At 37.1% G+C, this 25,048-nt stretch overlaps 1 protein-coding gene across 3 annotated transcripts in view; it reads left to right on the top strand.

Moving 5' to 3' along the window:
* Nucleotides 1-1,029: 1,029 nt before the first annotated feature.
* Nucleotides 1,030-25,048, top strand: part of AHI1 (Abelson helper integration site 1) — an 87,551-nt gene continuing 63,532 nt past the window's right edge. For 2 of the 3 annotated variants that reach the window (XR_011903060.1, XM_072331692.1), the window contains exons 1-13: nt 1,030-1,168; nt 5,410-5,483; nt 6,349-6,470; nt 11,913-12,523; nt 12,767-12,924; nt 13,786-13,996; nt 14,287-14,479; nt 16,074-16,169; nt 18,036-18,221; nt 18,790-18,945; nt 21,055-21,187; nt 21,524-21,647; nt 23,801-24,030. Coding sequence is in view for 2 of the 3 variants with exons in the window: in XM_072331692.1 (XP_072187793.1) it covers nt 5,474-5,483; nt 6,349-6,470; nt 11,913-12,523; nt 12,767-12,924; nt 13,786-13,996; nt 14,287-14,479; nt 16,074-16,169; nt 18,036-18,221; nt 18,790-18,945; nt 21,055-21,187; nt 21,524-21,647; nt 23,801-24,030 (2,230 nt within the window). In the remaining variant the exon portion in view is untranslated. Of the gene's footprint in view, nt 1,169-1,252; nt 1,329-5,409; nt 5,484-6,348; nt 6,471-11,912; nt 12,524-12,766; nt 12,925-13,785; nt 13,997-14,286; nt 14,480-16,073; nt 16,170-18,035; nt 18,222-18,789; nt 18,946-21,054; nt 21,188-21,523; nt 21,648-23,800; nt 24,031-25,048 lie in introns of those variants that run through there. The other variant, XM_072331693.1, reaches the window with a different exon arrangement.

The raw sequence follows: 25,048 nt of genomic DNA, 5'->3' as shown, positions 1-25,048 counted from the left end.
GATTCTCATTTAATCCCAATACTAATCTTAACAGGAAGCGTAATTTCAAGAGTGACAGCACTCTTCAGCGATCACCATAAAGGACTAATCACTTTAATCACTGCTCATTTCAGTTTGTCTCAATTTCCTCTGTTGGTTTGCCAATCCAGCAATATATTCTATGTTTTTTTTCTGTCTCAACTATTAGATGAATCTTAATCGTAACCTAGAAGCTTCAGTACAGTGAAGAGAACAGTCTGCCAACTGTACTAGAACATCTGTGTATGTGCACAATATGTAGGCTGATTTACAGGGGAGGACAGTGCTTATGCAATGTTATACCAGATAAATATGAAACGTTACCGGCAATCTCTAAGATTAAAGTTCATTGTAGCACACGGAAGGCTTTTAGGACCCTTGACTACTCACTGACTCACAGTGGACTCCTAAACCCGCACAAAACTTGTAAATCTGAAAGAACAGTGCTTAAATCAGCTACCTCTACCAGCTCAAGTTGATATACGACTCTGCAGACTTTGGGAGCGAAGGTGATTGCTTTTCAATCCATGCTAACTTGGAATGAATATTGTATGTCTGACACCAGATTTACTTTTAGAAGAATTGTAGCACACTATAATGGATGACAACCCTAAGCATCATAGTCTGGAAAAGTTGTGCATATATTCCCACACACATTCTAATTCTCTGCGATTAGTGATGACCACATTAAGAAGTACTGTGTGAGAACGTAAAGGCTGAGGAAAACAAAGATAACACGTGTAAACCCGAGAGTGATCTCTATAGAAATCGTTCCCAATTCAGGAGTAATTCTAACTAATTCTATTTGACATCAAGTTCTACATGTCTATTCCAAACGCGATCGATGTGATGCAAAGCACCGCCCCACAAACACCCTCCAGACCGCCTACCCTCACGACGCAGCCGGCCGCCTCCACAGCGCCACAGCACTTCCGCTCCTTGCCAGCAGGAAGAGCCACGAGCAAGTTCTACCCAGCGCTGTCCCATTGACGCGCATGCGCAAGACGCACGGTTTCCCTGGCAGCGGGGATTGTTTTCGGCCAAACCACCTGCGCGGCGCTGCGGGGGGGGAGCGTTGGGTGAGGGAGAGTCCACTGACGGGGGGAGACGGTGCTGCCTCTGCGCTGCCACCGAAGCGGACGGGCCCGATGTGAGTGATGTCGTTGCGCCGCGGGCGGGCGGGCAAGCGGGGTAGCGGCAGGCAGTGGACGGCTGGGGTCCGGAGGAGGGCAGACTGGGATCCGCCCCCAGCCCCCTTTAGCGGTCGGTGGTCGGCGGTGGATGCGGAGCGCGCTGTGACGCAGCCGTTGGTGCGCGCGGGAGGTGCTCGGCGTGGACCGGCCGGGTGGGCCTGCGGGTGCGGGGGGGACCCATCGATGGTATTTCAGTCTCCCGCAGGCTGAGAAGCCTTAGGTTCAGCCCCTCGGTTAGCTTCGTTGTGTATTTGTCGCTTGTGTCCCTCTTGCTGCTCCCACAGCTCCGTGCAAAGCGAAACAGCACTCTGGAAACGCTGGCTGTAGTCTGCTGATGGGAACTAGCCTTCATAACTCTGATTAGTAAGGCAGAGGCTTGAAGTAAGCAGTGATAGAAATCTGCGCTTCCTCAGCGAGAGCTGATATCCACAGTTTTGCCATCAAGACAGCAGCTGGTGTTTTTTTTAGCCTTCTCGGTCACGGAAAGGCCCCAGATGTAGTGAAAACTAAAAAAATAAAGAGTTCCTCTGAGGCTTTTTGGTATGCTACTGCCAGAAAGTCAGAGGGCATTTTGCTGTCCTCCCATCCCTGGAGATTCTCAAGGCCAGGGATGGGCCCTGGGCGGTCTAAGTTGGAGCTGGGTGGGCTTTGAGGTCCCTTCCAACCCAACCATTCTGTGGTTCTGTGATCAACTTGTTAAAATATCCCCTCAGAGTAGAGTGAGCACAAAGCATTTGCAGGCACATCTGTGCACTTCTCATAAGCCGTTTTTACAGGCAAGTTCATAGATATTTGCATGGTATTAATCAAGTTCACTGTCAGCTTTCTTAACTAAGAATAACACCCCTGCTTTGTGAACTCACATTTATTGTTAGTAAAAATAAACAGATTCGACTCAGTATTATTTTACTGTATAGTTCTGCATTAAAGCTTTTACGTGTGTCTAGAGATGGTGGTCCCTAGAGACACCTGAATGAGAAACCTACTGGTAAAATCCAAGATCTCCTACTATGAGATGACTGATCTCATGTAAAGGATGAGTTGTGAACAAAGAGCTGCTGGAAGATTTTTGAATTCCCATTCTATAGCACAATTTATACAAATTCTGATTTGTTATAGCTTGCTTTTAGTTTGTCATTCATTTATTAATAAAAGCATTTTTCCAGGGTGGTGTGGCATGCTTTGCTTTGGGAATACCCACACTGTAAATGAAGAATATAGTGATTCACTGTACTGCAAACGTGAAAAGAACAGAAATTGATGGAGAATCAGATTTAGAAGTACAGGTGAAATATTAGAGAAGATCAAGACTATTGATTTTTCTGAAAGGTCTCCATTGGTTCTTGGAAGATTTAATGATTTATTTTTCCCGATTATTCCTGATGGCTGAAATATGCTCCTGTTCCCAATAATAAGTATAATATAACATAATAAATAAGTTTTTTTTGTCGTTCCTGGATTGCTTTACGTTAATTAACATGGGAAAGATTAAGTCCAGTCAGGCAACACTATATTTTACCAGATTAATCTCAGTGAGTTTATTTTAGGTTGGATAGTCAGGGCGTCGCTATGAGAGTGGCGAGGCGCTGGCACAGGCTGCCCAGAGAGGTTGCGGGTGCCCCATCCCTGGAGGTGTTCAAGGCCTGGTTGGATGGGGCCCTGGGCAGCCTGGTCTACTATTAAATGTGGAGGTTTGTGGCCATGCCTGTGGAAGGGGGTTGGGGATTCATAATCCTTGGGGTTCCTTCAACCCCAGGCCGTTCTGTGATTCGGATTTGGGGCTTGTGGTTGTTGATCTCTAATGTAAGGTTAAATCTCTACTATTTTAAGGTGATGTTATATAAACAGTTCTTATCCCTGTTGATTAATGATCTATATTTACACCAGTCTCATAGCTGCTTTAAGCACATCAGACATCATGTAATTCTAAACTAGAAATGTGCGTGAAAGAGAAGCACTGCCACTATAGGATTTAATCTCAGTTTTACTGAGATGATATTTCGTAATGCTCAGAGGTAAATGGAAAATGATGCAGTCTGTGGTCAATTTGGCAAACCTATGCATTTCACAGAGACTACTGGTCATGTAAGATGAGCCTGGCCTTGGGAAAGGTATTTGTTCCATTATGAGGAAAACTGTCTGCAAAATTAATTTACCTGTAGGTTTTTGTTGTTGTATGACTCACTTGTCCTTTGGCTATAAAATATACCCGTACTTGAAGTAGGTTTGTACTTCACTTACTGCACTACTTTGCTCTATGTCATCTTGCATTTTTTGTTCTTCATCATTTCATTCGATTTTATCATTACATTTTTGGAGAGGTGGTTGAAATCAGTGAACTAATCATAAGAGGATCGTAGACATTCTTGTCACTTGCAGTGAATGATTCAAGTGGTAGTATGCTAAGTTTTATTATCGTATTGTTTTCTACTCCTGCAAATTATGAGTGTTTCCAAGTTGATGATGAACTGTGCTTTTAAAATGGTCATTTTGTAATAATAGTATAAATTTCAAAGGCAGATGTACTTTCAGTAGCGTTTTCTGTTTTCATTCCCTGTTAGAATAAGGCATTTGAGTTACTTTAAACAGGCACTGTTTAATTGTGCTGTTGAACTGTTGAAGCTTTGCTCTACAAGTAGGAACATTTTTAGTAAGGAAATATATTTGTGCCCTGGCGGGTGAAAGGATGAAGCATATTCCAGAATAGATCATTTCCTGTAAAGTCACTCTGGCCATTCTTGGGCATTTCAGATGTTCTTACATTGTTGGATGCTGAGTACACAAAACTAATAACATCTGCCAACTGACTATGCAGCATTTATTTAACCTCAAACCAACCCATACACTTTGCCTATTTTTTTGTTTGTTTCTTAATTTGGTTTGGTTTTGTCAGTTAACAGGCCAGGCTACCATAAGTAACTGAAAGCTTGTGCCAGTGGGGGTTAAGGAAGAAGCAAGTAACACTGAAAGAGACAGGAGGAACCTGAGACCTACCATAGTGAAGATGCTCGGGCCCATTATCCACCCCAATTCCTAATCTATATACAAGTATTGTCAGTGCTAGATGAAGCTGGGTTGAAGTGCTAGGGTTGAAGCTGTACTGGGGAGAATTAAGTCAGTAGAGCTTAGTAAAGTTTACTAGTACATCTTAATTTACTAGGACTGGTGTATTTTGGGTCCTGTCAGTGCATGAGTGGTGTCTAACACAGGCTGTTATGTAGGAAGAACTTGGAGCTCTTGCCTGAGGAGCTATTGGAAAGGTAGGTAGTGATAGTGATGATAGTGTGTTGCATAGAAGGCCAAGGGAAACACAATACATTCATAGGTCATAGGAAGGAAGGTTTCATTAGTTCCACGGTTTGCAAAATGGCTTTTTGTATTATACAACCATTCTGCTTCTGACACATTCTTGACAATACTAAGGAAAGTATTCACAGGTAGACCAATAATCTTAGAAGAGCTGAACTCACCTTACTAGTGAAGGTGCTCTCTGGTTGTGCAGCATTTTTCCTTAGGAAAAAGCCTAGGCATAAAAGATATCCTTCCTACACTGGCTGGCCCTTACATGGGCCCAGGGCAGCTCAACACTGTGTCCAACCCTTCTGGTCAGGTAGAGAGTAGAGGTGCAAACAATTTGCCTGTGCTCCCTGGGCCAGCCAACCCCTTCATCAGGTGCTCCATTACCAGTTTAAGTCCTGACCTAACAATTCCCCTACAGTGACATTCTCATTTTTCTTGATGAAGAGATAAATCCATGTAATATTTTTATTTGCCTTCCAGCTTTGTTTGTATTTCAGATTAAAGCTTTTCTCCACAACCAGAAGGGTGTAACATTTTTTTTCTTTGCAGAAAAGTTTCATGTAATTGCGTGTCTACTTCATACAAAACACAAATGCTTTAGGTCAACATAAATATTTAGAGAACTGCACTAAAGTTAGATTTGCTAACAGCTGTGGATCTTTTTCAATGTAGTTTATCAATTGGCTAACATGGGATTTCTTTAAGATGCTATCAGATAGGAATCTGATTAGGGAAGTTTCAGTGTAAATGGCTTGTCATAATTTAGAGAGATACTTATTTCTAAACTGACTGAAAGACCTGTAGTCATACTTGATATTAATGAACACACATTCAATTTGTAGCTTTAATAAAGTCTATGGCCCAGTTATGTTAATTAAAGTTGTTAATTACTTTGAAGACAATGATGAATGCCGAGGAAGAAGCAGCCGTTGTGTTGAGCCGCCTTTAACTGAGGACTGAAAATGCCGACAGGTAAGAGTATTTGTGTTTGATTTCTAATGCATATTTTAATAGATAGAACTACGTGATGGGAGCTTCTTCTGTTGATGAATTTTTCAAGCTGCATTGCTTTTGTTTTGAGCCCATGGTTGTGCCTGGTTTTCAAGATACAGCTTTTTAAAAATTATTTTTTATTTTTTTATTTTTTAATGTATCTGCTTCTTTAAATATGTTAATTATAATGGTAAATATGCTCTAGCTGAGGATTCAGTAGGCTTTTCTGGTGGTGTGCTGGATTGCATTTGTAATAATTTAGTTACAAATTAATCATTAGCTAGGCATAGGGTGGCAGGTCTAGAACACCTGCTACTTCAAGCGTTGAAATGCTGCTGATAACAATATTACGGTTTAGATAAATCCAGGGGCTCTCAACTTTAGCTGTTTTCAGATCCATAGGTGATTCTGCCTCTTGCAGATTTGTTTCAGGCTCAGTAAGAACCCAGAGCTGCTCCTTTTTCTGGGGGACAGTATGTTAATCTCTTTTATCAGGGTACTACTGATCAGAAATGATGAGGGCAATCATCTGTGCTATGCTTTGGGTAGCTCAAGGTCTTTTGCTGTTCCTGATGTGTGTACTGTTTAAAAATCTGCTTTCTTTAGGAAACAGATTAAAAACAGTACTGGTTTCACCAATGAGTAGCTGTGCTGTGTGTGTTTGTACCATGTTGCCAAGTGATCTTCTTGCAGTTCACACTGTCAGTGGAAATTCTTAACTAAATGCTAAGCACATTTCTTGGTAAATTTTTCCCTGGTAAAAATAATTACTGCCTTCTGTTGTGTTAAAGCACTTTTATGGGAGAAGTTGTTTTTGAATCACAGTCTAATTTACATTTTTCAGTTGAAAGTGAGGCAAAGGCAAAAACCAAAGTTCGCTTTGAGGAAATCTTCAGACGTCATGCTGACGTAACAGATGAAAAGAAAGCAAGTAAAAAGAAGTTCCCCTCTCAGGAGAATATTGTGGTAAGTCTGAATGCATCCACATTTTCTTTAGCTGCCTTTCTTAATGGAAAAAGACCAGGAAAATGTACCTCAGAAAGGAAATGTGCAGAACAAAATGCTTACGTGTCTTTTGGTTTAACGTGGGTTTCATTTATTGTTTATGTACCAGAAGTTGACCCTTTTACCTTAGTGGCCTGTCAAATCATTTGGTACGTAATTTTGGAAAAGAATGAGTGATATACACTCATTTAAAGTCAGTCGGTACTTTTTTGTCATTATGTTTTTTAAAATTCTTGCAATTTTCAAATTTGCAACTGACTTCAGTAGGAATTTGAATGATAGAATAATGTGGGATTGTAGCCATAACAGTGTTTGGTTTTGAGTAATACAGGGGTGTAATAGATCTGTGAATTGAGAACTTATAAAAACTTAGATCTTCATCAATTTCATTCCCTAAAGTTACTGATATAGGAATTTACAAACAATATTAAACAACACTTGACATGCTTTTTCATTTTGATCTCTATAATCAACATATTTCTGCATGTGCTGAACTATACTTCTTTACCTGTGTCATCGCATGTGTACTTACGCAGTACACCCATTTTAAGGATTGTGCCTTAACTCATGACTTGCAGATTAGGAATGCTTCTATCAACGTGACTGCATGGTTAGATGACTTTTGTTTCTGGTTTGCCTCTCATTAAAAGAACCTGAAAGATTCCTTTGAGTTCGTATCATAACATTTTTCCTGAACAGAAACATAGTTTTTGAGTCCTATATAATTCCAACTATTGGTGATTAGATTTTCCAAGGAAAGATCTTTGCTTAAAAGACAAGTTTATTTTTGTGTGTGTTCTTTTATTTTGGTTTGGTTTTTATTTTCTCTGTGTTAGGTTTTATGCTGTCCATCTTCTTTCTTGCAGTTGCATCCATTTCAGATGTTGGAAGTGAAAGTCAATTCTTTTGTAACTTGTTAAAGACAACTGAATGCTATTCTATATTATCTCAGATCTTTACATATATTTATTACTGATTATGTAACTACTAAATGTACTTATACATAAAACCACCCAATATTGTCGTACAGAAATACAGCTTTGTCTTTTGATCATCTGAAGCTAGTATTTATGGATATGCATATATACGTATATATTTGGAGGCTCAGGGGAGACCTCATTGCACTCTGCAACTTCCTGAAGGGAGGTTGTGATGAGGAGGACTTTGGCTTCTTCTTCCAGGCAACAAACAGGACCCAAGGAAGTGTCCACAATTGTACCAAAGGAGGTACAGATTAGGCATAAGGAAAAACGTTTTCTCTCAGAGTGGTCAGGCACTGGAATGGCCTGCCCATGGACTCGCTGTCCCTGGCAGTGTTCAAGAGGCGTCTGGATGAGGAGCTATGAGATATGGCTTAGTGGCTTTTAGTAGCAATGATAATAGGAGAATGGTTGGACTAGATGATCTTGTAGGTCCTTTCCAACCTTGGGATTCTATGATTCTATTTTGTGAGCCTTGGAGCATATATTAGGTAGTCTATATAGAGAATCAGTGTGATGTTTAAAATATAAAAAAGATTTTTGCTTTGCTGCATGTGTAACTACAAGAGTATTCTGTTTTTAGGTTTATTTCAGTAGCAAAGAAGGGAGACACATGTGAGCTGCAAGTGTAGGTGCTAAGGTGTTACATACTACAGGTTTTGAAACATAGTATGCAAACATCACCACTGTTAAATGCAGCTAGTAACAGCTTAAGAAACTGTCAAAACATCCTTTTGAGTATCTCAACCATATTTACATTTTGAACAGTGCTCTCCATTGCTTACTTAGTCCCTGATGCAATCAGAGGCATGTGTAACTGTGGCCTTGTTGTAAGGGTTATCAAGTGAAGATCACCAAGCTGTTTTGCTGTTCTGTAGATCAATCCCTATGGTAAAGAAAAGGAAATACACACAGTGGATGAAGGTTCATTCTAGAGTGACGCTCAGTGCATTACTGGTTTTTAAATTACTTAAGCCACCAGTCACAACCAAAAACTCATTGCAAGGTTATCAGCATCTTCTAAAAGAAGGCTTCTTCAAAAGTGATATTCAAAGATCTGCTAATGCAATAGTACAGGGATTTTTCGTAGCACAAACATAACTATATAAGTGTTCTGATGCTGAAGGGAGTAGGTGATCTTTAAGGTCTCCTCCAACCCAAGCCATTCTGTGCTTCTATGGAACATGTTTTTGTTTTTAAATTGTAATTTTTAAGGATGATGTTTCTTTGAGCACATTATTGTATATTCACATGCAACTATATATTACTCACATAAAAATCTAATGATTTCTTTGCTTTTTAAGTTGGTTTTCAATTCAAGTGTTTCTGGTGTAAAAACGCTCCTGTTTTGAAATTAGCTAAACAATCATGATGAACTGAAACAAAAGCAATAACACACCAGTAAAGTAGCATTTTTAGTATTAATGTGGGTGGAACTGTGAGTTTAAACCAATCAAAACACTGAACCAAAAACAAGTTGAGAACAAGATATATTGAAACCTCACACTGACACAGTTCTGAATATTTCCTTGAAGTCTGTCAAAGATTTAAGAGCTCACACTGATATTTTCCATGCTGCATTTTGTTAGGAATTTCTTCAGCAAATGCCTTTCATTTATTTATGAGAAATAAATGTTTGTGAGAAAGCAAGAGAAGGATACGGTCAGATTTGCCTGGTCCTCTTCCGGTTTTGCTCACTTCATATAACAACTGTACGGAGCTTCAGATGTCTTTAAGTAATGTGAAATTCAACAGTGATGTTTGTCTTTGTGCCACATACTTGCCATGAATGGTCTTCTGTCACATCAGCTGCACAAGCAGGCCTGTTCTATGCTTTAAGTTGCAGTGGTCAGGTCCATACATGCTGGAGTTACTCCAAAGGGTATGATTGTCCTCTGAGCTGATTTTGTGATTAAAATGCTTTTTCTAACTTGAATCAAGTGTGTTATACATAGATGGTTGCTCTTAGCTGATCTCTTGTGGTTCTGCTTTTCAGATGGATCATCTTTATAGTGGTGTCCTCTTATTTGTTCAGCACCTAATTCAAATGATGTTTTAATTGCGTTTTGTAATTGTAAGTGTAGAAAACATGGCCTGAGTTAAGATAACACAGGCTATATGTCTGAGGAACTTGTGTTTCAAGAGCTGTCCTGAAACAGCTTTGTGCTGCTTGCTGTATTTTTTTTAACGTTCATGGAATTTGCTGAAGTTTGTGATTGTTTTTTATCTCATTGTGAGGTTCCTCTGTTTTTTTTTGTTGATATATATATTTTTTTTTTCTGAAAAATAAATATGATTAAGTGTCTGTACTGCATTTTTGTGGACAAATGGTATTGTTTGTAGGCATAGTAAGTAACCGGTTCTAGTTAACACATGGAGCAGGATTTTGTAAAATCCAGGTTTCATTTAGGAAATGACTCTTGCACACCAGGGTTATTTTAGAAATACTCAAACAGGTCAGATAATAGGGTTTTGATTTTGGTTTCTGAAAGAATTCTTTTTGCATTATGATTTAGCACTGTGAAGTAGCCAAGAGCCCTGAAGCCTGTCTTCTCAACACAAAGGGGAGAAAGCAACAATGAAAAGGGACCTCTTGGGGTGAGATAAGGACAAGGAGGTCTTTCACAAATTACTATCACAAGTAAAATGGACTCAGTTTGAAATGTATTGCCTACTGATAACAGACTAGAGCAGTGAGAACTAAATGCAAACTAAGAAGATGTCTCATAATCTCATAATGCTCCTTCTCTGCTGTTCATTCTTGTTTACTCTGTCTCTGCTCCAGTGTGGGATCCTTCCCATGGGATGCTTACCTTCCTGAACCAATCTTGTGTGGGGTCTCCAAGCACTGCCCCAACACAGCACTATACTATGGGGCCCACCCTTCAGGCAGTGTTCTAGCATGGGTTCCCTGGCCCTCCTGCCCCACTGTGGGCCCCTCCCCATAGGCTGCAGCTCTAACCTGAGCTGCTCCTCTGGGGCTCTCCATGGACTGTGCCTCCTTCAGGCCTCATCCAGCATTGCACCATGGGCTCCTCCATGGCTGCATGAACAGATCTGCTCCATTTGGTGTCCATGGGCTGCAGGGAGAGAGCCTGTTCTTCTATGGATCTCTCCTTGGCTGCAGGGAGCTGCTGCTCTCCACCCAGAGCACCTCCTGCCCTCCTTCTGCATTAACATGAGAGAAACAGCACTGCTGCCTCCAAGTTTCTCACTCTAGTCTCCCAGCTGCTGTTGGACAGTGCCTTTTTCTTTTTTAAAATTGCTTTCACAGTGATGAATTTGTGTTGGAGCAGCTGGATCTGACATGGAGCGGTGCTGGTCTCTGATCACAGATCTTTATGGTCTCTGCTATGTCTCTGCTATAAAGATCTGTAGAGATTTAGATATCGAGGTAGATAATCTATTAGAAAGTAGTATTTTACTTAGATTATGCAAGACTTTAAATTTTATTTTCTTTCCCTTTATATGAGATTTCAAGTTATCTATATGTACATCCTCTTAAATTATTGACTTATGAATAAAGAGGATGTTACTGGTATAAGCAAGAAAAAGATGAAGGTACAAGACAGCCTTTTTCATGATTTTGTATTGAGATAATTTAAACTAGTTTTAGACATGGGGAGCTAAAAATAAATATACCTACTGAAAAGATATGTGAATGCGTTTAGAGTTTTCTGATGTGTTTGATAAAGATACTTGTGTTAAATTCCAAACACTTTCTTTTTATTCATCAGTATTTTATTAGGATAGTAAGTTTAAGTTTAATATATGGAGTTCTTGGTAGCACTTAAAAGCCTTATTTTGGCAAAGAAAAAGTTTTTATGCAGGCTTTTAAATTGTTCTGCAGCTTCTTCTGTGTGTGTTTTGAAGTCAATTAGTAGTGTTTCATATGGAAACTCTAGAGAACTTTATTTTAGAATACAGAGGAGATGATCCCCAGTGACTTTATAGAAGCTCCAGTGAGGAAACAGCAGTCTGTTGAACTTCTTACAGAGCTGGACTTAGTTACTTGCTGTGTTGTTTATTGTAATTTCAGTGTCCAACTTTGGCAACTAACTTGCAGTGAAAAATACTCCAAACAGCCAAGCCTGAAGCTTGTTTCTAACTTGAATTTTAAATGGATGAAAATATATATTTTTTTTGCTGCACCTAGTTTTCAAGTCTGTCATAGTGTAAAGCATTATTATGGAATATACTTATAGAATGGACTTGTTTGTTTCTTTTTTGCTAGATATACACAGGTCATTTGAAAAGACAGTCAAGCTATACTGATTGTGAAGTGTCCAAACACATTCTTTTTCCAGTGTGAATTATTTGTTGTCTTTCAGTTTGTCATTTGTTAATTTTAAACATGAAAACTATTAGATCCTTGATTTTTTTTCTAATATACAATTATATTTTATTTTTTTTTCATTTATAGCTTGACACTTTTAGAAGTAATATTGATCTAACCAAAGAAAGTGGGAATGATGAATCAATTATAAACAACACGTACAATCCTGAAGAAGAGAGTCCCCGATTCACAAAAAATAAACTCAGAGAGGTAGCATCAATCTCAGAGAAAATAAATAACGATGTTGTTAGTGAAGAGGAGAGCAAGCAAACAAAGTCTAACAAGAAGAAAAAGAAATCGTTGTTACAAGAACAATTTAATGAGGAGGAAGATGTATGTGAAGCTAGATCGGAGAGTTTTGAAAAAAAGATTAATGATTTTCCTAAGAAAAAGACAAAAAGTAAATCACAAACAGATGTACCTCATCAAGAAGGTGATGGGAAGATTAAAAATTCCTTCACTGAAGTGAGAAATGCAACTGAATTAGATGAGGAAGAAGAGCTAATTCAAGCCTATCAGTTGCATGTGGCTGAGAATGAGGTAAATGCAATTAAAAAGAAAATAAGAATGAAACTTAAAGAACAGATGTCTGAATTTACCTCTGCTGTTCAAAGCGATGAAGTTTTATTGAGTGATGAAGTGGGCAAAAAGAAGAAAAAGAAGAAAGAAGTCGCAGTCGTATGTGAAGCTGAAACAAGGTATTGTGATAAGTAGACCATTTGTGTATGAATCTTAAGCAACATTTTTCACATTAAGATAGTCTATCAGGGAGCTTTTGTATTTATATGTTAAGTGCTGAGCTAACTGAATAATTCTGTTACGAGATAAATGCTTCAGAACACTGTTGACATTAATATTAAACTTACAGATTCATAATCTTTCATACAGTTTTTCTATATGCCATGGAATGCAATTGCTGACAACAATCCATTACATTGCAGTGCAATGTCCCTTTCTGAGCTACAGCATCATCCAGCAGAAGCTAACAATGAAAATCATTTATTGGAAAGAGAATTTGTATCAGAAGGACAGAACCTGGAAGAAAGTATGGAAAAACAGAAACCTAAAGTAAAGAAGGTTAAAAAGAAAACCAAAAAAGGTCTGCCAGCAAAATGAGCGGTGTGCTTCTGTATCCAAACCTCTTTGTTTTTGCTTCTTTGTTATTTGTTTCTTACCTAAATATTTTGCCACTAGTAATACCATAACAGTGACTGAGACTGGAGCTGAAGTTGCATGTTTCTTTAACTAGTTGTAATTTTTTTGCTTCCAATTCTAGCATTCAACTGTAAGGAAGCTAATTTGATATATACGTAAATATGTATATTTAATCACATCTTTATAAATATTGTATTGTCGCTGCTTTGACGTGTTGCTCAGTTCAAACGTTTCCAGATAGCACATGGCCTTGTTGGAGGATTAATTTCCTCAAATACTGTAGAGTCCAAAATAGGAAGTGATTTGGGGTTTGTTTTGTTTTTTTTTTTTGAAAAGGTTGTCACATGAATTCATGTTTTGCTCACTATTCAGCATGGCAGTCTCACTGTAACTTCTAAATTGGGATATTCTTCAGCCAGTGTTTGATAGATTCAGGCAAAATGCACTAGCAAAAGCATCAGTTGCTGCTTATATAGTTTGGTTTGGTTTTGGTTTTAATAAAATTACAGGCCATAGCCCTGAGCAGGTTAGTGAACTATATTAATTTTAAGTAATTATGGCAGAGAAAAGCTTATGTCAATCAAGAGAAAGACCTCTGCTTTTAAATATTGTTAATAGAAGTAGTTTGTATACATTTTTATATATTGTGTGCATTAAACCATTTTATTCTAGCCTAGTACAAAAAGAACATACAAAATACTATTACTGTTGAATGTTAATAGAATATGAAATATTTTTATACTCATTAAACTGCTACAGTAATCTCTTGAGTTTTGTTTTTCTGTTTGTTTGTTACTGTTTCTAGAAGATAGCGCAGGAATTACTGCAGAAAATGACGAGGAAATGAGGACTTCAGAAATTTCAACTCAGTCTAAATTTGGTTCTGATGATGATCTTGTGTTGGGAGTTTATATCCATCGATCTGATCAACTTAAAACCGATCTGGTATCTCATCCTGTAGTTAAAATCCATATTGTTGATCAGAAAAGTGGGCTATATGTCAAGAAGGATCACAGGTGACTTTTGTTTAGTAAACTGTTTCTGTTGTTTGTGATTGTTATAAATACATTTATTTTCTTTATACTTATAAAATGGAACATGAAAATAATGCTGAATTTGAAGCTTACAAGGCTTCTAATTTTATAATAAATTTTAATAAATTTAACAAATTTTTAATTTATTTTCTAAAATCAAATTTTATCTTGTATTTTTCCTTGCTTTTGTTAATTAAAGTTACTGTTTTGTTGGAGTTTTGTGATTCTAAGACATTATAACAATTATAACTTTTTGGAAATTTTTTATACAGGGAGAGGAAAGTAGTGTCTTACTACGAGGAAGAGCAAATTGACCACATTCTTCCTATTATGACACAGCCGTATGACTTGAGACAGTTTAAATCAACAGTCCCAGAATGGGAGGAACAAGTTATTTTTAATGAGCGCTTTAATTATTTTATTCAAAATACTGAAGAAAGCCCTCGAGTAATTCTGTTTTTTGAGGTAAGAATAAATATTTCAGTGTTTTGATTGTTATGATTTTGTAAAGTTTGTGTTTATTCAAGAGTATGTGTGTATGTATGTATGTATATATATATATATATATGGCTTATTCAAATGTTTTATTTTAGTTATATTGAATTACTAGTGAAGCTTTAATATACAGCATTAAGCAGAGATATAAAAAAGTAGTATTGATGATTAACACCACTTATTTATAAGCCTAAAAAGCCCTGATCTGTAAGAAGTAAGGAGAACCAAACTTTCTTATGCACTCAAAACTCAACGTAAAGGCTCATTAAATAACTCCAGATCAGGAGGGATGATACCACATATAATAACGCTTTCTTTTCCACATACATCTTTGAATCATGGAATGGCTGGAGTTGGAAGGAATGTTTGATTTTCAAACCCTGTGCTGTGGGCAGGGGTGTCACCCACCAGATCAGGTTACCCAGAGCCCCATCCAACCTGGCATTGAATGCCTTCAGGGATGGGGTACCCACAGCTTCTGTGAGCAGCTGTGCCACTGCTTCACCATTCTCTCTTTAAAGAATTTCTGTCTAACATCTAATCTGACCATTCTTTTTAGTTTAAAAATGTTTTCCCTTGTCCTGTCACTGTGAGATTAAAAGTTGTCTTTCTTTTTATAAGCCCCCTTTAAGAACAAGCAGGGCACAGTAAGGTCTTTGTAGAGTACTTCTTTGGAACAAGCCCAGGTCCCTCAGACTGTCTTCATAGGAGAGGTTCTCCAACACTCTGATCATCTTCATGGCCCTACTGGGCTGCAAGATCACACTGCTGGCTCATGTCCAGGTTTTCATACACCGTATCCCTCAAGTCTTTCTCCGCAGCACTGCTCTCAGTTAGTATATGTTCTATATACAGTATCACTATATGTCTCTTCCTGTGATACTCATAAATGAACACATCTTTAGAATAAAGATTCTCTGGTTACTTAGCACACATGTAGCTGCAGTTGTGTGTAAAGATTATTCATGGGAATCATGATGGTGGGACCAAGAGTATGACTACACCAAAAACCTGCTGTTTGAACAGCTGCTGTTTTAAGTTTAACTTGGAAACTTAAAATCATGTTATTTTCTATATACTTGATAAACTTACAGGAGTTGCTGTATATGAGAAGATTCTGGTCTGATAAGAAAAATGAAGAATCTCATGGGCAGAACTGATGAAGTTAGGAAAGAAAATTAGCTTTTTGACTGATCTTTTCCAGTAAGATTAATTTACAGCTTGTTTTGTCTGTTAGGAATGTTATCAATATATATGCTTTATATGGAGGATTTATGAAAATTATACATGATTTTTTTTTCCCTTTTTTATTGAGAAAGAAGGGAAAAAAATAAACTAAAAAAAATAAAAGTTCATTTTTAAAACAGATCATAGATAGTCATCAGGTAAGTGCAAAAGGTTCTTCTAATTGTATCCTTGCGTGGATGAAACATTTTTTTTGTAATTTTCTGAAATTGAAAGCTGTGATAAATCACATCTAGTGCATTTTCAGCAGTATTTTTTTTTATTTCCATAAAGTACATATTCACTAAAAGTACAGTTATATACCTATTGATGCTTGCAGATCCTTGATTTTCTAAGTATGGATGAAGTGAGAGTCAACTCTGATGCACGAATTCAGGACTGTGGTTTCCGAAAAATCTGTTGGGCGTTTCTAAAGGTATTGTAAATATTTAAAGGAAGAAGAAAATATTAGAAAACTTTTTTTATTTTATTATGTCAAATAACTACCAGTAAACGGTAAAATACTCCATTGCCTGGAAATATCCAGAAGATGAAAAACAAATCCTTTCTTGCTTGGCTGTTCACTTCATTCTCTCTTCTCTAGGTCGAGTTCATAGAAAAGTCAGTAAAGAAAAACTGTTTTTTCGAGAAGGTATAATATATGGAATAATTTGTTGTTGTTATTTGCTCATCAAGAATAGAAGGAAACTGTCTCTGAAAATTTACTATTTTCTATTGACCAGTCTTCAGAAAGTCTCCCTAGCCTGATGATAAAATGACTGCCATTTTTAGTTGCAGAGCTTGAGATGCTGCAGCAGTGAGATAGAGCCTGCACGTCACATGCTTTTTATTCAGTTTAGAGGGGACTCAAATATATTATTTTGGTCTTTTAAGATCTAACAAGGTTATTATATGTTTTAACCTGCCTCAGGATTTTTTCTTTTCACCCACCTCTGTGGATGATAAATTTTCACAGCCATGAAGCAGTCCATAACATGAGACATACAGGAGAAGATAAATGGACTGCAAGCTTACAGGAAAGCAAAGGGACTACCTGGTCATGGTGTAATGATTCTTATCTCATCCCAAGATGACTCTACAGGAATAAGAGTCCCCTGTCTGGGTGTGGATACAGTTAGAGCTGTGCTCCTGAACAAAAGGAAGGATGCACTTCAAGCTCATATATATAAATAAGACTGTGATTTGTTCTTCATTACTGTCTGTGTTATCCTTTAATCTGTCAATCAGTGTAAAAGTGTCTAGGTAAATGATGGTTCTTAATGGCAGTAAGTACACAGAATGAAAAACGTGTTAATTTCTGACTTGTTCTGCCAGTATGACTTCATTGTCAGAGAGGAATAGCAATTTACTTTTCCAACTCTGTTTACATGAATTTCCCCTGAAGTTTGAAAAGTTACTGTTTTCCTATATCTTCCGCTCTGAGTCAGTCTTACCAATGCCTTGTGCTTTAGAATTCAAAGTTATCATAGAATCACAGAATTGCTCAAGTTGGAAAAGACCTTCAAGATCCTCAAGTCTATCTGCAACCTAACCATGCTACCCTAACTCTAACAACCCAAGTGTGGATGAGGAGGCAGATTTGGAAGAGGTTCTTTATGGCTTTAGAGTCATTAAGGATTTAGGTGATTTCACCAAATGGTAATTAAAAAAGAAAAAAAGAGACCGCAGAGGTCTTCCCATCTGCAGGATATCATTGTTGTGCATGTGAAGTAAACTCTAACAATTAGTCTACCATCCAAGCTTTATCTTTGTGATTTCATGATGGAGGTATTTAATTATTTCATTACCACTTTTAGGGATAGTAATCTTTCCCATAGGGAAGTGGACTTAAGAATTTATGCTATGTTTGTTTATAATATTAGAAATAATGAATGATTTTTATTAGTTCTGTGTTAACATTTGTAGCAGAAACGCTAAGTCATGGCCTGAACCAGCGATTGAGCATCTGGTCGGAAGGCAGTGCCAACCCAGGCCAGCTCAGGTGTATGCAACACACCTGAGTGACTGGAAGGGGTGGAACCAAAATCCACCCCATCCCAGATATCTTTTAAGGGTTGGCAGTGGAAGCAAGAGTATCTTGCTGGAGATCCCTGCTTACATGAGGCCTTCTAAAGATGAGCAGCTTTTTTTTTTTTTTCTATTGTTTCTGGATCTACGGCTGCTGTACATGAGCTTATCCTCACTTGCTGCAGTCTGGGACTCTGCTAGCTCATTGTCATCGCTGTGTTTTCAATCACGTTATAGCATTAAAACATTGCACACTTTTTAATCACTTTTACAGCTTGTTGGTGCAAATGGAGTTCTAAATGTGGATGGAAAACTCCGTCTGCAGTTGTATTACCCACCTTCGAAGACCAGGTCCCATTCAGATGTTGTTGAAGTCTATGACTGGTGGGCAAAATGTCCTAGAAATCGCTACCCATCAACTTTATATGTTACTGTAAGAGGCATAAAACTGCCAGATCATGTAAGTTAAATTTTATGTATTTACTGATGCTAAGCTCCTACAGAAAAATCTCTGTAAATAGCTGCTCTGTGTGTGTGTGTGTGTACGTGTGTGTGTGTGTGTGTGTGTAAATGCTGTGCTTGTGTATTGAATATAAAATAGCTAGTACATAACTAGCTATAAAAACTGCTTTGCATCTTAAGATATGTATTCTAAACTCAGTGCTTTGTAGCTATCTATGGAAAAATAGGCATTTTTTCCCATTTGCAGCATTGTATATTCTGTCATTGACAGGAAACATTCAGGGTACTTTCTGAAAAACAGATAATCCTTCTCATTAGGAGAAAATGCTATTTTAAGTCACTGGAGTCATGTGAAGTGTGTAAATTCTGTAAGTGAGAGAAACAGTAAGTCATTTAATTATGAATTGCTTTAGATGAATTTCTTATATTTGGATCTAATGTATGAGACTCTTTTCAATCTCTTTGTTTTTCAAAGTACACTGGAAGTAAAAAGTACTTTTAAATTGTTTCTGTTATGATACTGTTTATTTTATGAACTTTTCCCCTAATAATTTTTCTGCCTTAAGGTTGCCCCTTCTTTCCGTTCTATGGTGGCAGTTCAGCAGGAACAAAGTAGTGCAACACTGAGTGAGCTCCATGGGGAGGAAACTAGAAAATCATGTGAAGTCAGTTCTCCAGAGGAAAAAAAAGAGCCGCTAAAGTGGTCAAGGCTGCCTGGACAGGTGAAGTGTTGTATTTTTCTTTTTAAATAAAAAATAATTTAAAGTTTTACTACCTCTTAATCATAGAATCATAGAATTACCCAGGTTGGAAAAGACCTTGAAGATCATCAAGTCCAACCACATCCTAACCAGTACCCTGTCTCTAAAAACCCTCTGTTAAATCATATCCCTGAGTACCACATCCAAACGGCTCTTCAACACATCCAGGGATGGCGATTCAACCACCTCCCTGGGGAGCCTATTCCAGTACCTAACCACCCTTTCTGTAAAGAAGTTCTTCCTAATATCCAACCTAAACTTGCCCTGGTGCAACTTGAGGCCATTTCCCCTCGTCCTGTCACTTGTCACTAGTGAGAATAGACCTGCCCCACTCTCACTGTAAGAACCTTTCAGGTACTGGAAGAGCACGATAAGGTCTCCCCTCAGCCTCCTTTTCCCCAGACTAAACAGCCCCAGCTTCCTTAGCCTCTCCTTGTAGGGCTGATTCTCCAAGCCCTTCACGAGCCTCGTTGCCCTTCTCTGGACCTGCTCCAGTACTTCCATATCTTTCTTGTGCTGAGGTGCCCAAAACTGGACACAGTACTCAAGGTGAGGCCTCACCAATGCTGACTACACAGGCAGGATGACTTCCTTAGTCCTGCTCACCACACCATTCTTGATACAAATAGTTAATAGTTCTATCTATTTGATTTGTTATAAGGAAGTCATGCATTAAAACTTTAGTTGTGACATTTTGTTCTTTCTAATAGCACAAAATGCAAAGATCTTTCAGAGGTAGGAGAGAAGGCACAACTTCCAACCAATAATGTCTATCCTACTGTGTTTCCCAAAAGAGTCAAGTGTTTTTATCTCCAGAATTCTCTAGGAATCTGAAAGGCTATTCAGGTACTGAAAGTAAGTTAGGAAACCAGTTCTCAGGTTTAAGCAAATCTGTACACTCCCTTTCATGGAGAGCACTTCAATCTATCTAATCCTTTCTTTATTTCCAAATAATGTTTGCTAACTATAATGATAAATAATAGGTAAGTCTGCTTCCCAGTGTGGATTTTCTTGCTATAAATGGCAGGTTCCCTAAAATGTGTATTCATGTTAATGTTAATTACATCTCCAAAAATTGCCATTCTGTGAGTGCTTATTCAAAATTAATTGAAAGAAAAGTCCTAGGAATATTAGTTTGCAATTGACAGCTCCATTATTCTGTACTAAACTTTTGTTTCCAACAGTGATCTGTTTAGTGATATGGTGTCCACTGAAAACATTTTTGTAATGTTAGCAAGGTGTTGCTCTGAAGCTTACTAAAGCCAGAGTTTTTCCAAAAAAATTAATCATTCAAAGTTATGATCTTTGTATACATAAAAATAATTTTACCTTTAAAGATAAATTCCTTAAAATATACTTTTATGTATCCATGAGTATAGATAGATGATATTTTTCCAAAATGCTCTATCATGAACTGAGTTTCATATGAAATATTTTTATGTGAACGCTAACTACATGAACTTTAAGTTCAAGAATTTTTTTCTGAGCTGAAATGGATTCAATGTTGTAATGTTTTATTTTAGAGAGAGGTTAAAAGGCAGAAATACACCTCCTCCTCACATGTATAGTTTCTATAAGATTCTACAAGATGCATTTCCCTTTATTCTTATGTGAAGAATGTATACTAAGTTATTTCAAAAGCAGATATATTTGTATACTTTAAACGCATAGAAATTTATTCATATGTATTTACTAAATTACTAAAAGTTTTGCCTAGTCTGCTTAATGAAACTTGAGATGCTAACTCCATAGCGTATAGTATGAAGGATTCTCATGGTTAAGTGGATCTTAAAATGAAGGACATTTTCAATTTAGATTTCCTTGAGTTTTAAAGACTTGCCAGTTCTCTGTACTGGAGAAACAAAAATGAACATACAAACTAAATGTGGTGGAAGTTATACAGAACTCTCTGTTTATAAGGTTGTGGGTTGTTTCTTTTTTCTTTTGAATTCCCTTCAGATGTTAGTAGCTTTTGAAAACTTGTGCAAGAGAAGAGCTGAGGAAGTTTTTCAAGTGTTGTTTAGGCAGTATTTATAACTTTGTAATCTCAATTCTTTCCTGAAAAGCTAGGCTTGTCGCATTCCAAACAAACACCTGTTTTCACTGCGAGGTGGAGATATGGGCTGTTTCTGTATTCGTTTCTCTCATGATGGAAGAACCCTGGCAGCAGCATGTGCAGGAAAGAATGGCTATCCCATCGCTTGTAAGTTAAAACTGTGCAGTATTTTTCTATAACCAATATATTTTATCCTAGTGTGCTTCTAATAGTTTAAACCTGGTGGGCCCAGTATCTGAAGAATTAGGAAGATTTAAGACATTTGTGACATCTGTGAACCACTAGATGGAAGTATATGCTTGCTGTCCATGCACACCTAGCAACTATTTGTTACTGTTTTCTGAAAATGAGAACATAAAGAAAATGAACTAACTTGTACTAGCAAAAATTCAGCCTCAGACTAGATTAACCTTTGCTTTATTTGTGTAAAATTGATTGTTGATGCTTTCAAAATATTTATTTTTTTATTTAAACTTTCATTAGTGTATGAAATTCCTTCTGGACAGCTCCTGAGAGAATTCTACGGTCACCTTAACATAGTGTATGATCTTTGTTGGTCAAAGGACAGTAAACATCTTCTTACTGCATCCTCTGATGGTACTGTCAGGTAAGTATGATAGAAATGTTTTGGCAGACAGCTTCAGTAGCATGAATTGGCTTAATTTCGTATTTATGTATTTGAGAGTAAAACTTTCCCAAAAAATGGTAGTGTCTAAATCTACAGCCCAGCAAACAAATGAACAAAAAAAAGCTATATATTTCAAGAAATCACTGAGGCAGTTGAAATATTCTGTCCTTGGGAAAACTGTCATATTGTGACCTTTGCCTTCAACTTGAAAATTTGTACATGAGGCAGGAAATAGAAAATCTAAAATTTGTGAAATGTGTTTAAATCTGCCATTTTGCACGTATGTAAATTCTGATTTTTTCTGAATATATAGTTGAATATTGCAACTTAAATTACTGTAATTGGAGTTTGACTGTCTTGTTTCAATATCTGAATGTGTACACACTTTTTTCACCAATTAAAAAGTGTACTGCCTTGCAGTGTTAATGCTAAAATCCTAATCTGTTTGAGGTTTAGAAGCAAAACTCTCAAAACCGTAGAAAACAGGAAAATATGCCTATGACTCTGCAGAATTTTGTTATGAGCAACTTCATAGGTTTTCATGGGCTTTTTTTTGAAGTTCTTCAGATCCCTATCTGTTGTTTCTGTTATGCAATTCAGTAATGCTACAGGCAGTTGCATAATTAAAATACCAGAAGAATTGTTAAATGATACATGTGTGGAGCTTCTTTGTTATCCCCCTATCTTTTTCTGTATATGAATAAAGAGAATATTTTGTTTCACGTTTTTTTTTTTTGTTTGTTTTGTTTTTTGTTTGTTTGTTTGTTGGGATTCAGATAAAATAAGTTTTTATTATACGAAGTGTCAGTTTCAGTCATTTATATTTACTTGTATGAATGTTCCTGAATTCTTGAATTTGTGGCAGCAATATGAAACTGCAGCAGTCTACCTCCTTTTCTGTATGCTATGCATAGTCATAGTATGAGTTATTTCCTGTGTTTATTGTCCATTGCCTTCAAAGTGACTCAATTCAGGAAAGGATTTTTTTTTTCCCCTAATGTTGGGATTATTTGACCTTTGAATCACATTATAATTAAAGGATGAGGATAGAAAGAACCTTGTTATTTTAAAGTTATATCAGTTTATTACCTGGATCATCACTCAGAGAGTTCTACAAAAGCCTGAAGGGAAAACTAAGAGGTTAAGTGAATCCTTCTTTATATGGTGTTTTATACTGACAGTGCTGCCCTTGAGCCTACCTTAAGCTTTAATACCTCATTATTTCTGAGCAATAAATAAGCTTTTTTGCTGCTAGAGCAAAGCCATTCTAAAAGATAGGTTTGTGACTTTGTACATTAAGTTGCAAGTTAATGGATGTACTCTCAGGGATTGTAATTTTGTAATGAGCTCACTGCGGAGTGACCTTAGAATTCTTCAGCAGTCACCAAAAACAAAACCTAGAAGAACAGCACTCGAATGATTAAATTCCATGTTGTAACAGTGCTCTCTCTGAAGCATGTGATCCACCTGTATAGTTTATTTAGTCTGCGTACCATTGCATTTATGAGTTCATCTTAGGAGGAGGTTAAACAGTTGTGCAAAAACTCTTCTTAAGAAAAACTTGATATTACAGCTGTGTGGATAATAAAGGACAGGAAATAAATTTAGTTCTTACTATGTGCTTATCTGAAGAAAATGCCTTTGAGATCATGATAACCACTGTATGGTAGATAATTATTGTTTTTAAATTTTTCTGGGTTTTTAATTTTTTTAATTGGTCCTCAATGTTCCTTTTGTGAGTTGTTTTTATTCTTTTTTGCTTCTATTTTGTTTTTCCTTTAATGTTACCCCAATCTTAGTAATGTGTTTATAAGTGAAGAAAGAAAGCAACAATCCATTCCATGAAATACTTAGTGGATTTTAAAATGTGCAGAATATCCACTAAATAAGTACTCTTGAATTTACATGGAAGACAGAGTACTATGTGAAGTATTAGATGTACCTTAATTCATGTTTGACAATAGCATATTAAGGGATTAAATATACATGCAACAAATTGGGAGGATTAAAAGTGGCTGTTAAATGTTTGCAAGCATTTGATTTTAGAACCACTAGCACAAAGCAAAGCATCAGTTATACCTATGAGTATGATTGCTTTCTTCAGTAGATGTCCTAACATTTTTTCCTTTTAGAATGTGGAAGATTGAAACACAGGTTGCATCTGCAATGAAAGTTTTCCCTCATCCTTCATTTGTTTACACTGCAAAGTACCACCCAGTTGCTGACTTTTTGGTGGTGACAGGATGTTATGATGCTGTAATTAGAATATGGAATGCTAACGTGAACGAAATCCATGGGCAACTGCTACAAGAGCTTGATGGTCACAAAAGTTTCATCAACACACTTTGTTTTGATACAGAAGGTATATACTTGGTATTCTTCAAATATTATCTACTTCGGTTGAAGTCTAGTTTCATACAACTACAGGCAATGTGAAATGCTATGATAAAATCATTTTAGTTGTGTTTGTAATTAATATGTTAGTATTGTGTGTTATTTGGAACTACTTCAAACAAACACAAAGGGACATGTAATTCCTGATGTAATTGAAGGGGAATTGGGAATGGTAAGCATACAAAAGATAAACAAATGTGTAGAGTCACTCAGCAGTAATGACTGGACAAATTTTGATAGCAGTTTAGTTTGTGTTGTCCCTGTATAGTCCAACATGGCCCTGTTGGAATGTGTCCAGAGGACTGCAAAAATAATCCAAGCAATGCAACACCACTCCTATGAGAACAGGAGCTGGGTCTGTTCAGATTGGAGAAGGCTCCTAGGAGACCTGAGAGCAGCCTTTCAGTATCTCAAGGGAGGCTATAAGCAAAAATGGGATGGACTCTTTAGCAGTGTCTGTTGTGAAAGGGCACAGGGAAATGGTTTCAAACTGAAGGAGGGGAGGCTGAGACTGAATATAAGGAAAAAGTTGTTGGGTTTGTGGTTTTTGTTTTTTTTAGTATGAGGGCTGTGAAGCACTGGAGCTGGTTGCCCAGAGATGTAGATGCCCTGACCTTGGAAACGTTCAAGGTCAGGCTTGTGGGGACTCTAAGCAATGTGGTCTAGCTGTAGGTGTCCCTGTTCATTGCAAGGGAGTTGGACCTTTGAAGGTTCCTTCCAACTCATATGGTTCTGTGTAACGCTCAGTGACCTATGAATGTTCATCTTGAGCATGTGAATAGAAAATGAATGAATTTAATAAAATTTTGAGCATCCTACTGTCTAACTTATTTGGTAAATCCACATTTATGGTATAAAATTTCATTCTCTAGTGTGAGCAAAATGTATTTGCACTGATTATGTCACAGCAAAAAAAGGAATAATTTGTTTTTGCCCATTCCTGAAAATAATAAGCTTTTTTTTTTTTTTTTTTTTTTTTTTTATTT

The sequence above is a fragment of the Excalfactoria chinensis genome, chromosome 3, assembly GCF_039878825.1.
Source record: "Excalfactoria chinensis isolate bCotChi1 chromosome 3, bCotChi1.hap2, whole genome shotgun sequence".
NCBI lineage: Eukaryota > Metazoa > Chordata > Aves > Galliformes > Phasianidae > Excalfactoria > Excalfactoria chinensis.
Note: the sequence above shows the minus strand (reverse complement) of the source record. Positions and strands in the feature narration are given on the sequence as shown.